Genomic DNA, 15,779 nt, shown 5'->3' with positions numbered 1-15,779 from the left:
ATTTGTTTTGCTCTTGTAACTAACTTAATTGACTTCTTTTCATTTACGACTAATACATAAGCGTTTACAACCAAACAGCCTCCCCTAATTAGTGAGTGCAGCTCGTTCCTGGCTGTAATTCAGTTAATGGACAACCGGTGTGATGTACTGTTGAGCCTCACCACTGTGTAATCTATGTGCTCTATTACAGGCCACAAGGTACATAATTGATTGTCAGGTTGTTGTTGTTTTTTTAAAGGAAGGTGATAATATAAATTCAAAACAAAGAAAATATTCAGACCTTTTTTTTGTAGGCTTGGCAAACATATAAGTCAGGTTTTGTGAGTTCTTAATGAAAAAAAGAGTGCGAACTATTACCATATCCATTGAGGATATTCAGAAAAAAACAGTATGATAACATTGCTGCCAGTTCAAACCATAAAAGGCAGGGGGGAGGGGGGGCAACAACCTGAAAAGCTAAAATTTTAAATTAGCATATATTATATTCGCTTTTTTGAGCTGCGATGTAAATTGCAAATTCTATCACACTTTTGAGAAAATGCCAATTATAAGGCACATTAAATCATTTGTGACATAAAGGAGTTTTTAAAACTGATGATTAACTCTCAAATAGTCAAATAAAAAGAGCAAGGTTCAAGCTTAAATTACAATTCAAATAAAATAATTGAAATCATTATTTCATAATTTTATTAGCTTTATGTAACTGTTTGTGCCAATGGCTCTGTTATTTCTTTAATGTATTGCTGATGTAAAGAAAATATGCAAAATGTCATGTACACACGCTAATCTAGCAACAGCCTTTTAAGAAAATTTCTCCCTTTTAAAAAAGCAGTAATCAATGTGCAGGTTGAGGTTTTGTGGAAAAACAGATTAGGTGCTGCACAGGCAGGGAAACTCAGTTTTTTGGACAATTGGACTCAGTTTCTTGGTCTATGTCCAGTATAAAGCAGACCTGATGTGTGTATGTGTGTGTTTATGTGCTTTTTGTCACCATACTTATGTTTATGTGTCCATATCCACCATGTCTGAGGACAACATTACGGGTAAGAAAACCTCCTCTGAGGTGACTGCTGGCTTTGTCCTGCCCTGCGGTGCTGCATCACTCTTAAGATTGTGGTCTTGAATCAAAAATGTCAAACACTGTGGGAGCTGCCCTATTACACTGCTAAATGTATTCTTAAGAAATTAGCTGATTTGGAAATATCTGAACAGACAGGGAATGATGGGAATATTCATTTGAACAGAGAAGACATGAGAGGCAGGAGTTGAAGGAATGAAAGAGAGATTGTGTGAGGGAGAACGAGGGATGAACACAATCAGCACCCTGCGCATGCTCACAGCAACCCATGGAGAGGCTCATCAGAGCTGCACACTGTGTGGGTTGGCATTTTTCAAAAAGCCACGTGAGGCTACAGCCGTTCCCCTCTCTCACAAATCTGTCATGACATGCTGGTAGCTTGGCTGTGATTGGCTGAAGACAGTGTGCATCAAAGGTGAAAGGTAAAATGTTCAGAATGGCTGCTCATAAATGGCACTTACTGCGGCTGCAAGCTGTTTCTATTAATGTCAAAAGAACATTTAGATGTGTTTTTTACCACTGTTGAAATTTTGACAAAGAAATGAATTTGGATTGTGTTTTATTTCATTTTTACTTTTAACTCATATGCCTGCACAGACAGAAAGAGGTAATAAATGCAGTAAAATCCAACCATTTGTTTTAATGGTTTTGATATCTACTCAGTAATATCTAACGGCCTCGCTGGGGTCTTTGGGTCCATCTCTACAGGAATTCAAAGGCACATTCCAACAGGCTGATTTTAGGGTGATTTACCATTCAGCATTTATATGGACACAGGGGACTCGAACCGTGTCTGATGTGTGACTGCTGTGTTAGCCTCTGACCCCCGACTGTCTGGAGGGCCACGATGACAGAGAGTCAAGGTCAAGGGGAAGAAGGAGGGGAGGGGGTGGATGGGCGTGGGCAACATCTGACTAGTGGAAGGGCTCCCTGTCTGGGAGTGCAGAACCCAGACAGTCCCAGACGTCTATCTGAGGGGAGACAGTGTCGTATGTGAACCCCTTTAGGTCCCCATGTTGTATCCTGTCTGTTCCCACTCACCTCCGTGGCCCTGGCGGGGGAAAGAGGGGCTGCTGATGTCTAGAGACTGGCGGGCTGATGGTTCCCAGACTGGAGGAGGGAAGACACAAAGAATCTGAATACCACTAATCCTATAGGCAAGGCAAGGCAAGGCAAGGCAAGGCAGTTTTATTTATATAGCGCATTTCATACACAGTGGCAACTCAATGTGCTTTACATAAAACAAACATTTAACAGAAAAAATTGAAAAAAACATGGAATTTGAGAAATAAAAATAAAACCCAATCATAGTAAACACATACACACCCCCCCATAGATGCAGATAAACACCAACCCACTGCCTCAAAGTTCCCATTTTAATTTACAATCCACTCTGTCAGTCTCACTTTCACAAAAGATTTAATCTTTATTTCTGACAGTGAAGCGTCATGATCTTCTTTATCCTTTAAACTACAATGACTTCCATTTGATAGAAATCATTATATTTCTTATCTCTGTTCATTCAGTAGGGTTACTGTCTGCTTCCACTCTTTAACCACAACAATAACTCTATTTTTTTATCATTGTTTTTAATATTATCCAACATCTTACATTGATATCTGAATACTTACCTGTATAATATAAAATACCTGTGTATATACTGTATAAAGGCCATACTGATTGACGCAATAGTTATGCTCAATTTTTATTCTCAACACTTATCTAAGCAATTATAAAGAAGCTAGAAGCTACTAAACAGCACCGAGCATATAACCAGGCTCTAATCGTATATTTAAAGTTAGAGTATTTTCTTAGTTTTTTATATTTTATTTCAGTTTTAATATTTCGTTATTGCTTCCTATGGTTATTATTCTATTATTGCTGTTTATTTACAATGTTAAAAAAATTCTGTACAGCATATGGTCTGTACTCTGTAAAGAAACTAAACCTCTAAAATGTATTTTTTCCTGATATCTGTGTCAAAGCCACAAATAATCCAACATTTTACAAAAAAGCAAAGATAAGAGAAACGTTTTTTTTAAAATGAATATACATTTATGTAGTATAAATTTGAAGTTTCTTTTTCCCCAACCCCATTACTGTAATCACATTATGACCCCTCAGATTTTTCTTGTTAAAAGTAGCTCCACCTTGACTACCTATTACAGTAAAGATGCTGCCTATGCATGGGTGTATTAGTATTAAGAATCTAATAGTCATAATGTATATACTAGCAGTTATACGTTTCATTTGTAGGTGTACTTTTACTTTTGATACTAGAGTACATTTCAATGAGCAAACTTTTGTACTTTTACTTAAGTAGGATTTTGACTACAGTATTTTTACTTATAGAGGTGTTTTTTTCTCTACATTTTTATGCTTATTAGCCTACTTTTCGGTAAAGGTTTGGAGTACTTCTTCCTCCACTGTCAGCCAGGCCCTTGAGTAAAGACCAACACAGCAGATTATTACAGGGAGGTTGGACATCCAATTAAAGCAGGAGCAGCTCCCTCTACAGGTAATAAACAGTGCCTCCTTCATATTTCCAGAAAGCTACTATATGCCCATCCCCTCTGTTCACCCTGCCAACTAACATAACCTGCCATAGTACACACACACACGGTCACAGATATAAGGCCCCCCAGACCTCCCTGGTGATCTGCAGTGGAGCGTGTAGCCACCTGTCAATCACCACATCTCGCCCGCCTTAAGAGAGACATTTCGTCTGGGACAACGGCAGCCCGTCCCTCCCCATACATTCTGCCTCCCCTAGCAACCATGGCTGGATGACTGAGAGGCTTTGTCCCCTCACAACGGGAGTCCACCATTGAACCCCAGAAGCCCGTAGCAACCAGAATTAGAGGGTGCCAGAAAGGGGTCTTTTCTGTGAGACGGGGGTGAAAGCTCTGTTCTTGTCCGTACGTCTGGGATTCATATCATGGGCCTGAATGGCGTCCCCTCCTCCTTTTAAATGCTGGCGTAACGGAGCGTATGAAGGGGCTAGCGGAGAGCGGATAGGATCATGGTTAATCTGCTGTTCCTCTCCGCTGTGGTCCGATAGGGACACTTAAGCAGCCTCTGTGGACAGTTAGTGGCGTGGGGAGGCCTGGGGAGGCCTGGGGATACCTGGGGCGGGCAGAGCTGGAAGGTTCATCAGCAGGTTGGGAACAGAAGGGCGGAAAAAATGGTGGAGGCAGGGAAGGGGAGGGCAGGATGGATTGTGGGAAATATGTGCAACACTCCATATCTAGAAAAAGGTTTTGGAAGTCAGGTGCACCTGCTGAGAAATAACCTTTCAGGGACACTGAAGCTGTACAAAACGTGAGCAGATTAGAGAGAAAAGAGTAAAGACTTGAATAGTTTATGAACACTTTTATGGACTTGTGGATGCTTTAAATAGGGGCTTTTATTGCTCTCTTTATAAGGGAGTGAACATGGATCCCTGAATACTTCTTTAACTGCAGTAAATCCTCGCAACTGTAAAGTGGATTCAGTGAAGGTTTAGTACAGATGCATATCTGTATCTGTACACTGCAAGATTAAGACGATCAGATGAACAGGCACGTAATCATCAGCAGACACATGACATTGTTTTCTCTGAATGGTGGTGACAATAAAAGAACAAAAAGCCAAATAGCCAGAACCAGGTGCTCTAACACGACCTCCCACGTTGTTTTTAGGCCTTCTGGTACATTTTACAATGAAATGTGTAGAAGATTACAAACTAATCTCAACCTACAAACAACATTGCTGGCATGCAGAGAAATCATGCTTTTCCTGGCATGTTCTTTATCGTTAATGAGCGTCTCTGTGGCCCCCCTGTATGGGAGTATGTTTTGTGCAGCCTCCATTCTGAGCCATCGTCCTGCACCCTCTTTCCCACCCTCGCATTCCCTCCAACCTGTCAATCAAAGATCATGATTGAGCCCGGATGGCAGGCAGTCAGTCATCAGCAATGAAAGTGAGGCCTCGTTCTCTTTTCATGCCCCCTTGCCTGCTCAAGTTTTCCATCTCACCTTCTCTGTGGCCTCTCTGTCCCCCCCCCCCCCCCCCCCCCCCCTCCCCACTATCCTTGGAGAGTTTGTGTTTTCCCCTGTGGAAGTCATATCTGTGGTCAGTTTCAGTCCGAAGGAAGCTGAACTTTTTCAAACATGGGTGTCATGATGCCACAAGGTCTGGCTCGCTCATCCAGAGAGGAGAAGGCCTGGTATGAAGTAAAATAATTCAGATTTAGTTTTAACAGGCCTCTGCATTTGCCATTTAAGTGGCTGATGAATAAACATGAGAAGAGTTGGTTCAGGAACTGGGGGTAGGATGAGAAGGGGGCCCAGTGTGTGTGTATGTATTGGGGTGGCGGTGGTGGTGGGGTATCGAGGGCACTGGGGGAGCCTTTCTTCCCAGCAGGGCTGCATCTCGTTTAATTGGAGCACTTGTGGCACCATTACCTCCTTTACTCAAACACGTTACTGATGACAAAAGAAAACAGCACTAAGCCTGCCTTTGTTAGCAAGGGGACTGGACGTGGAGAAGGATTCCTCGCTGCTACTCATGTGTGGGAATCATGAGTCCTCCCACCATGAGCTGCTGCCTTCAGACAGTGAAACTCAGCAGCCAGGTAGACAGAACAACATGCATATGGAAATTATGAACAGAAAATGATGCACAGAAGGCACAGAAATTAAGTGCACTGTGCAATGAGATCAGGTGTATTTATTGACAAACTGGGCATCATGTTCAGTCTACTAGAAGGCTATTGAGTAAAAAACTACAAAACAGTGGTGTATGAATACACAGGAATCCTCTTTATCAGTCAAGTGATTGACTCTAGCATATGTGTGCAGCCCTGTCAATGACCTTACTCTCTTCCTACCCTTTGACCTGTGGTCATGACGATGACGCTAGTTTGTTTTGGGTCACCAAAGTGTCCCCGGAGAGCAATGTGGTTTGACCTTTACGCCCAGTCTGACCCCTCTGGAGAGAAGACGCTGGAGGACTCTTAACTGAAGGATGTATGATGCCTCTAGGCTATTTTTAAAATAAGTCTTGTGTTTTTGACACAAGATTTAATATTTAGTTTGGAAAAAACACAAAATATATTATGCAATTGGTGTACTTTATTAATATTTTTCAATTCATTTTCTGTACCACAACACATTTTTCCCTCTTAAAATAGTAAAATACATACTCTACTGTGTACAGTGTCAGAATGTACAAATATCCATTTATTTTTAGTTTTAGTTCATTTTTATTTTTTAGAGTATTATTTTTTTCAGTTTGATCATGTGAATAAAAAAATCCTTTATGTCAGAGAATAGTTCAAAACAAATATCAAAGTTCTTACTTTCAAAATTCACAATCAGTAACATGACTCTCATTACATCTCAGTGTAAAAGTTCTCCATGAAGACACATCAAATTATTTATGTTTTTAATGTAGTATCTAATAAAATACATGAAAGATACAAATATGTGTAATAATTTAAATAACAGCTTTGACTTGCCTAAAAGTCTATTTGCCTAAAAGTGTATTTGCTTCTGATTTCATCTGAGGATTTAAATCAGGAAAAACAAAGACATGAAAGCTACAGCTGAAAATCCATAAAGTGCAAACACATATCAAATGAAAACAAATGGATCGGAATCAAATATATATATATAACAGTGTCAATATTTCTATCGCTCATGTTATGATATCATTTCTTTTAGTCCTGCAATGAGAAACAAAATCTTCTTTTCTGTGTGAAAGTTCTGGATGGGACGATTTCACCAAATAAATTCAACTGTTTGTCAATGCAAGAATGAGGAACGATGATGTCACTTTATTTGTTATTTAATCAAAATATTCAATTAAACTATTTGATTGAACTTCAGTTGATTTTTAATCTTAAATCTTGGAAAAGAGAAATGATCTAATTCCAGTTTAAATTCTAGGCTAAATAACCTTTTAATAGATGTTTACTCTCTGCATGGATAATTACTGGTTTTCACTGGTGTGGAATAATTGTATTAAATTAATATTTCTATCCAGCACAGGAGAAAAAAGGGGAAAAAAGCAGGTGTGATGAAGACAAGATACTTGAGGCCTTGCATCAGTTCTGCTCCATGGTGAAATTTGACTCCACTCTGCAAAAAAGTGAAAATGACATAAATTGGAGCAAACATATTTCAAATGTTTAAAATTCAAGTGTTCCTAAATAAGCATCATGCCAAAGGTTCTGATAAATTACAGGCAGCATTAAAAAAAACTTTTTATTCACTGATATTTGGTTTGTGATGCCTGTGTTGTCATTCACTAAAATATAAAATCCCATGGATGCCACCATTCAGTTTTTTACTGATAGTATCACTTTCATCTCCACGGTAAACATGACTTGTCCAACTCCAAGGTCACCTTGTAGAGCTGCACATGGGAACAGTTCTGGATAAAACCCCTATCAACAAACAGCACATGTGAGCTTCGCTTGGAAGCACAGAGCACAGAGTGTGCATCAGCATTTCATAATCTAGCCCACACTGAGTGACAGGAACCATGCAGGCCTCTGTGGCAGTGGTGCCATTCTGTCTGCAGCCACATCCTCACTGAGGATTCATACTGTATTCAACACTGTGAATAGATATTCCCAACAAAGGGCAGGAATTACAGGCAGTCACATTGAGCTACCCCAACTTGGGATCTGCTGCCACCAAGAGGATATTGAAGCCAACACATCTCCCAACAATAAAGACACTACCTGCATTGCTTGTTTGGTATGAGAAAAGCATATTTCCATGACGCTCTTGCGCTGTTGCCATATAAACTAAACAGATACTTACACATCTTTGTTCTGCATGTGGTTGTTGTACTGCAGGACTGGTGGGATGTCTGCCTCCTCCTGAGGCACCTGTGGACAATCAGAGTTTAAACATTATGATTAAAGGGGAGAACTACAGAAGCAGAGAACTAGCAGTTGCAATTTCTTGCAATTATGATTTTTTCAAAATAAGCATTGATATCTTGAGGTAACGAGATCCGAGATCTACCCATTATCATGAGAAAACAAAAGATTGTTTATCAAATATCAGGAGTGCTATGCCAGCATACACAGATGGCATCTTGACAACTGTACCAACTGATTTAAGATGAACATTTCAGATCAATCATCTTTATTAATGACATATGTGACACAGCTTGATACCTTTCAAGCATTTTCATTTTATTAGACTTAATGATAGAAATGAAAGTGGGTTGTCCTTAAGAGCCACCTGAAGGATTTTTGTGCTTATCAAAATAGTTGAGTCATCAGATATGAAGAGGAGAAGACTTCTCCACTCGTGATAAATTATCTTATCTCGAGAATTCAGCCTGTTGTTTGCTTAAGATCACAAGTTAAATGAACTTGCGAAATGCTGCATCAAAAGGAAGCTGTGGGAAGAAACACGAAATAGTGACCTGATATTGATATTTTTGTTACAACTGAATAAAAGATTTGTCACTCACCTCCCAGTAGCACTCATCGTCAAAGCAGTTGTCATCAGCAGGATCTCCCCAGATCGGTAATCTTAGGATACAGCCTGCAAAGAGTACAAACAGATCATTATCCCAGTACACACCCATCTTATTCAAACATAGATGTGCAACATCTCAGCTATTTACATACATGTATTTTCTGGTATCTGCTCAGACTGGAGAGATACTCTACAGGAATGAATTGCTTCAGGCCATTCCTCATCAATATTGGCATACACAATTTAAAGAGATGTGGAAATGTCTTTAAGTGCCTTACAACTCATAGTGTGCACCTAGTTGATCTGATGAACGTTAACATGGACTCATTTCTCATGGTGCTAAGGACATTAATTGCCCACTGAGTAACCCCTGCAGAACTGTACTCAGATCAGGGTACAAACTTCAAGGCTGGGTAGGAAGAGTTGAGACATACCTAAGCCAACCTCAGCAAAGACGTAAAAGACCAATTGGTCAAACAAAATTTATCAAGCATATTCTTAACACAAAACCCAATGGAGTATGTGTCCTCCAGTCTAGCTGACCCTGATGCAGTAACCCTGTTGATGGGGTGGCGGAACAGTGCACTTCCTCAGGTGATTTACCCCAAATTCAAGCAGCTTAGCAAGCAACACTGGAGCTAAAGCAATTAAATGACAAGCAGCAGCACTATGATAAACTATTATTATTATTATCATGAGTACTGTGAGAGTTTTTCTAGTGGGAAGATGCAAGCCTTGTGGACCCAGATATACACACTTCTAGTTGCACTCTGTCTAATCCTGTGTGGATTTGAAGTGTTCATGTGCATTCATATTCATATTCCTCTTTCATAGTTACTGTAAATATTTGCCCTAAACTCTATGCTTTCATTTTCTGTTTGCATTGTTGTGCCTTCAACTTCAGTTAATAAAGTGCAGTGAATGAATACCCGGGTCCTGTCAATAGCATTCTGACCAGTGTGAATGTCCATCCTGTTAGTCAGCTTTTACAGTCCAACAACTTTCCTACATTTCACTTACCAACAATGATGCCTCCACCTACACCAAAGCAGATAGCCACACACATGCCCGCAGCCTGGTGACCACCCTGCCGTGTGGGTACCATGTCTTTGAATTCGCCCTCAAAGTCAAAGGTGTTAAGCAGCCTTTAATCCGAAAAAAAGAGGAATGTTAAAAATTGCTCTAATGTGACAAATGGCCACATGAAAACAAATATTACTATACAATACTTTTTTTCTCTGTTCCTTAAATGGTTGATAATCTTCTACTCATTTAATTCAGAATGTCAAAGCTACCCCTTGATCTCTTGTCAACATCTGCCTCTTTTGGAAGGAAGGAGCACTCACCCTTCATGACCATAAACTGACTCTGATGCAGCTGCAGCAGTAATGGCTCCCACAATGCCACCTATGACTCCTGGCAAGGCATGGAGGTTGTGAATTCCACATGTGTCCTGGATCTTGAGGTACTTCTCCATGAAGGGCTGAGACAGAAATATCAGTTTGATCAGTGGTTCTTGCTAGAAAAATATTTCAAGCTTAGCATAGTTTAGCTGGCTTGAATATTGCGTTAGAAGATACAGATAATCAACGGACAGAACAAAGCAATAAAACACCTTCCCGGCTTAAGAAGTTAACGTATTAACTATAATTCATAAGAGAAAAATAGGATCTATCACCAAATTTTTCAAAAAAGAAAATTTTTTGTCAAGTAGAAGTAGAAGTGTTCATTTTTTTAGCTTTAGACACAAGAGCTGAATGCAGAAATTAATAAAGAAACTTATTCAGATGACAAAGCCGGTTTGGGCTGAATATTTAAAACTAATGACATATTATATGACATATAATATGTTATTTCAATAGTAATGTGCTACACCATTTATGTTATAATTACTGATACATGGTGTTTATATTTTTGTCTCAGCAAGCCATTTTTTTTACTTTGCTTGTAGGTAATTCTATTTCCTTAAATTGCACAAAGTATAGTGCTTTATCATGTTTTGTATATATAGGAAAAGGTTTGTTTTAATATAATTACAAAAAATAAACTTATTCATAATAGATCACAATGAAACCAGAGAAATACCGAGATGTAGATATATCCCAATGTGGAGATGATACCACAGCAGAATCCTACGATAAGAGACCCGTAGGGCATCAGCATAAATTCTGCTGCAGTTCCCACTGCAACACCTCCAGCAAGAGTGGAGTTCTGGATGTGAACCTGAGAGACACAAGCAGGAACATGTATCATGTGCTAAGAAAATCCTGTGTATTAGTTTAGTAACTATTTGCAAAATGATGTGTTAAATATATATAGTATATTAGGTGAAACAGATGATACGTTAGTTTGAGTTAGTTCAGGTGGGGCAAAAAATCATGCATGTCATGTTTGACTAGGTGATTTATTCAGCATAACATGTACTGTCAAAAATATACATATACACACCTACTTTCATTACATCTATGTGTAACAGCTTCACTTGATTGACATGCGAAAGAAACACTGCTGTTCATTACCATGTCTAGTTTTCCATGCTTCTGGAAGAGGCTGGAAATGGCGACAGTGGTGAGTACAGTAGAAGCCAAAGCCAGGTAGGTGTTTATGGCTGCTCTGTGCTGCCCGTCCCCGTGGTCTGTGATGGCTGAGTTGAAACTTGGCCAGAACATCCACAGGAAGAGAGTGCCTACGCAGAAAGCAGAGTGGAGATAGATGTGAAAGGTCCACCAAAATAATAGGAAGTGTTGGAGTTGGTTGTCAAAGTAAGAAAATCAAAAACAATCAAAAGCCTCTCTAAGTATTACTGTGTGCACTTGTGTAGTGAATCATGCCCACCAATCATTGCAAAGACATCCGAGTGGTAGACGGAACCCTGCAGACGACCGCTCTGGTCCAGGTTTGGTCGATAGAGCATCCACGAGATGGCAAGACCATAATAACCTCCAAATGTGTGGATCACCATGGAGCCTCCAGCATCTCTGGCCTTCATGAAGGAAAATGAGGCTGTTAGAGTATTATGAGATGTTTGTTGGAGGTCGCTGGTAGTAGAGTTATGATTATTCCTGGAGAAGGGCATTTTTATTTATTGATGTAGGAATATGCTAGTTTTGATATGAATACTGAAAAAACAGAGGAAAAATAATCCAATCTTATCAAAACAAATACACAAATACAAATCCTATCCATATTTAGTGAACACATGCTGTCAATTCTCTAATGATTGTTTTTTTTAAAGGGATTTTATTTTAGCTTTTCATTAGTTGAATAAATAGCTATTTTATTTTTTCCCCCCCACTTTTCTTTTTACTTTCAAACAGAGGAAGCATATTCTGAATTGACTCCCACAAGAGGGAGAAAACTGGTTAGTCTGAGTTATACTATGTGGTTACCAGGCTGTTGTTAGTCCACTTAAAAAGTTTCAAGGCAGTATAAATTATAAAACTTAAAAAGGGAATACAGTACACCTCTGATTTTTTTTTAATGAAGGTAATACTATGAGACCAAAAATACCCATATCACTGTAAGATATACCTCATCCAGTTTAAAGAGGGCATGTTTGATAAACTGTAATAACACCTTCGATGACATGAGATTGTTTAATGATACAGCTGAATATATAGTCAAAGAAAAGGATATCAAAACCAAAGCTATTAATGGCTCCAACTTACATGTATGAGATCTAGGATAATATATTCCTCTACAGCAAACAATGTGATCCCAAACAGAGTCAGGACCAACAGCTGGACTGGACTGACTTTACCCAGCACTGCCCCGTAGGCAATCAAGCAGCCAGCCACACAGAAATCTGCATTGATCAGGCTGAGGAGGCAAAAAAAGAAGTCACGATAAATGAGTAAATATGCGATTGTGATTTGTATTGCCCAAGATTTAGTCTGTGTTACAACCTGGCCAGGAGAAGTCAGTGGATGTAACAGTCTGAGTAGCATGCACTTATTAAACAATCCAAATAAGGCTGCAGTTATATACATTGTTTTGAGCATATGATAAATTTAACTAGAGAAAGCTATTCTCTATTCTCTATGCTATTCAAGCTCATATAAACACACAGAAGTACAGGTATATCTGTTGACACAAAGTAACCTAGCAGCACTTCAACAGTACCATCATTTCTCATCAGCATGAGTTTCTGTTTACCTTCCAGCCCCTGAGTCTATAAACATTAAATCTTAAGAGCATGGCGAGATCTTAATGATTTAGTGTCAGACTGGTTTACCTACATCGACATGTTTTTCTCTATGGGGACCTTGCAGCTGAAAAGGTATTCCCTTAAGGCATGTTTCCCAGTAATTAAACAAAATAATCAGAGATGAATATCATCAATTGCTTTTCATAGATGTGACCTCATTTACACTGAGCCATCAGTTTCTGCTTTACACTGTACTTTGAGAATACAACTGGCTACTTACTTTTCAATTCCGATTTTGATCTTCCCATCAGTGTAATCCAGGGAGTGGAACCAGCCCTGCATTAACAGTGCCCATTGGAGGCCGAAGGCTGCGATGAGGAAGTTGAAACCCACGGCTCCGAAGCTGTACCGCTTCAGAAAGGTCATCAGGAAGCCAAATCCAACAAAGATCATAACATGGACATCCTGGAAACCTAAAGCAAAGGTGGCGCAGGGTTATTGGTTTTGGGATGGTGCGTAGAAAAAGGGGAAAGGTAATAAGGAGCAGCATCAGATTGAATTATTCACTGCAAAGAAGGATTAAAGGTTAGCACTTTCTATTTGGAGTTTGCATGTTGTCAGTGTGAACACACAAATGTCCATCTGTGTTAGCACTGGCAAACTGTCTATCACAGGGGTACACGCCTCCTAGTGTAGGGTCTGCTCAAATTCAAGGCGATAAATTAACAGCATAAAATAAAGAGTTTGGAACTGAGAAAAGTTTTAATAGTTACATTTTAATGGGTCCAGTCTTTAAGAGATGCAGTAAAAATAATGTTTCCATTACTTGTTTTGTTTCAATTCTTTTCTCAGTCATCTTACTGTATTTGGGAATTTTCTTGTGATCTGATTATGCTGTGTGTTTGTCATGACATTACATGGCTTACAAGAGCATATTTGAGCCCAACCAGCATACAGTATCTGAGTGTCAATATTATAGTCCATTCTTATCTCATTAGACATATTTTTGCCTGTCAATATAAAAGAAAAAATATATAGGACAGTACATAATACATAAAAACATCATAATGTTATATATAATGTCAGTTCAATGTCATTTAAATATTGTTAATGAGAAATCAGGTTATTAACTCATTTGAAATAAAAATAAAAAACACTCTTATGAGTGAACTGATACACCAGTGAGAAACTGTATATAGAAAGTTTCACAGTTAAGTAAGACTTGAGGGCATATTGGAAGAAAAAGGGGAAATCACCTGACTCAAGGACGTTACAGTGTGTATTTACTGTTGCACACTGATGAGATGTTGATATTTTATGATGACAGCGCAATGTCAGGGTGCTTACACAGTTATAATTTCCTGTGTCTTACAGAAACTAAAAATATCTCATAAACAAATATATTTTACACCCATGCAGACACAGGTATACATATAATAATGCTAATATAATGATAATTGATATGTTTCCATGACAACTAAGCAAATTCACTTGCGGAAATGGCCCCAAGATGTGACTTAAAGCTCCCAAAACATTAAGTGGACTTTGTGTTGAGAATTTTTTAAGTCAAGCTGCTGTTAACAAGGTCAAGAATGAACCTTGAAGCTCAAATATGATACTAATTGCTCAAACAATAACTGTAATAAACACACACACAAAAGACAGAGAAGCAACTAAGAAATGGATCTTGCAAAGAATTAAAACTTACTAACCATATTTTGAAACAGGTGGATCCTTAATATCCGTTTCAGCCATCAAACGACACTACTCTGATACCAGCATCAGTATAATTTACAACATTACTCTGTAACCGTCTCACATATCTGCAGGCACAACAGGTTCACACAGCAGTGTGAAACATTATAGTGAAAAGAATTTTATCACTAACTACCCACTGTACAAAACGCTGTATCACATCAGAATGGATAAATGTTTCACAGCCTCACAAACAACAAAGACTTCAGACATGTCAGACTGTCTTCCAATTAACACTGATGGTGGGCATTGAAATAAAGTCCCATGACTTTAGGATGAGGTCTTATTGGTCTCAGACAACAAACAGTGTCAGGACATCCATTTATCATCTGACATTCAACACCATACCTTAGATGGCTTCATGATAGCCTGACACTGATACCGTGGGTTGGTTGGGAAGTGTACAACCACACCCATATAAGCACTCATACACACACACACACACACACACACAATATTGCAGACAATATATGAACATATAAAGTGTATAAAACCAAAATATGTTTTTTATTTACATAAAGAGTGTTGAATTGGCAGCTATAGTTAGACTGGAGGGAAATCCTGAGGGGACTCAAACCTTGAGGGAAATATGCACCAGTGGGTGTCTGATCCTGGTCAGCAATGTTGGAGCAGTCATCAGCTCAGTAACTCAAGTAGAAATGTGTTTTACTACAATGAAAATAAACAATTTACTGTCATATTTACAAAGAATAATGTGGAAAACATATATACAGATACAAAAAGATTAACATATATTTAAAAAACATAAGATATACTGTAAAAGTTGTAAAGATGTAAGAGTGGCTGGATTTACAAGTAAGATATAAGAATGATGAGGTACAGCAATTAGACATTTTGAAAAAAATATATCTATGAAAATAAAAAAGGATCAAGATGAACTCACTTACTTGGATATCTGAAGTAGAAGTCATTTTCAATGTCACTCGATATGTTTTTCTCTCTCCTGTACTCTTTCCACCGTGGACTGGATTCCTCATTGTAACGAATAAAAATCCCGAACAAGATGATCATGGCTGTTTGCCACACAAAGCAAACTGCCGGAAGACTAAAACGAACATTAGTATTTTTCTGTCGGTCACAGATTTCCCTGAAGCTTTGAACACAGCCCATTGTTTTTGCTTGGTTTTTTTATTCCTTTAAAAACAATTTTTAGTCGTATGATAGCCTTCAACAGCTGAATTATTCACCTGAGCTGTCCCCTGAAAAAGTGACTGACACTTCAAAGGCCCTGAGCATCTTAAGCACAACTGAAGATGAGTAAAGATGGGCTTCTACTCTAATACCAGGACACTCC

General features: G+C 38.8%; 1 protein-coding gene across 3 annotated transcripts; it reads right to left on the bottom strand.

The window, feature by feature from the left end:
* Positions 1-3,935: 3,935 nt before the first annotated feature.
* rhcgb (Rh family, C glycoprotein b) lies at positions 3,936-15,595 on the bottom strand. Of its 3 annotated transcripts, none has more exons than XM_062420075.1 (11): positions 15,373-15,595; positions 12,990-13,182; positions 12,231-12,381; positions 11,398-11,545; positions 11,082-11,248; positions 10,648-10,785; positions 9,909-10,045; positions 9,583-9,707; positions 8,555-8,628; positions 7,891-7,958; positions 3,936-4,125 (listed from the first exon to the last, which is right to left on the bottom strand). In XM_062420075.1, the coding sequence occupies exons 1-11, from the start codon at positions 15,593-15,595 to the stop codon at positions 3,936-3,938; spliced, it is 1,614 nt and encodes a 537-aa protein (XP_062276059.1). The 3 variants fall into 3 exon arrangements, with proteins under 3 accessions (XP_062276059.1, XP_062276061.1, XP_062276060.1); XM_062420077.1 differs by having other exon boundaries at positions 4,015-4,039; positions 7,906-7,958; XM_062420076.1 differs by lacking the exon at positions 3,936-4,125 and adding an exon at positions 7,167-7,200.
* Between the last annotated feature and the right edge of the window lie 184 nt (positions 15,596-15,779).

Source organism: Scomber scombrus, chromosome 6 (assembly GCF_963691925.1).
Source record: "Scomber scombrus chromosome 6, fScoSco1.1, whole genome shotgun sequence".
Classification (NCBI taxonomy): domain Eukaryota; kingdom Metazoa; phylum Chordata; class Actinopteri; order Scombriformes; family Scombridae; genus Scomber; species Scomber scombrus.
This window is presented reverse-complemented; position numbering and strand designations above follow the sequence as displayed.

Coding starts and splice junctions, on each gene's coding strand:
- rhcgb (XM_062420075.1), bottom strand. CDS start 15,595: ATGGGCTGTGTTCAAAGCTTCAGGGAAATCTGTGACCGACAGAAAAAT. Junction 8,629..9,582: donor AGGTGGAGGCATCATTGTTG/GTAAGTGAAATG, acceptor TACTCTTTGCAG/GCTGTATCCTAAGATTACCG. Junction 7,959..8,554: donor ACGATGAGTGCTACTGGGAG/GTGAGTGACAAA, acceptor GATTGTCCACAG/GTGCCTCAGGAGGAGGCAGA.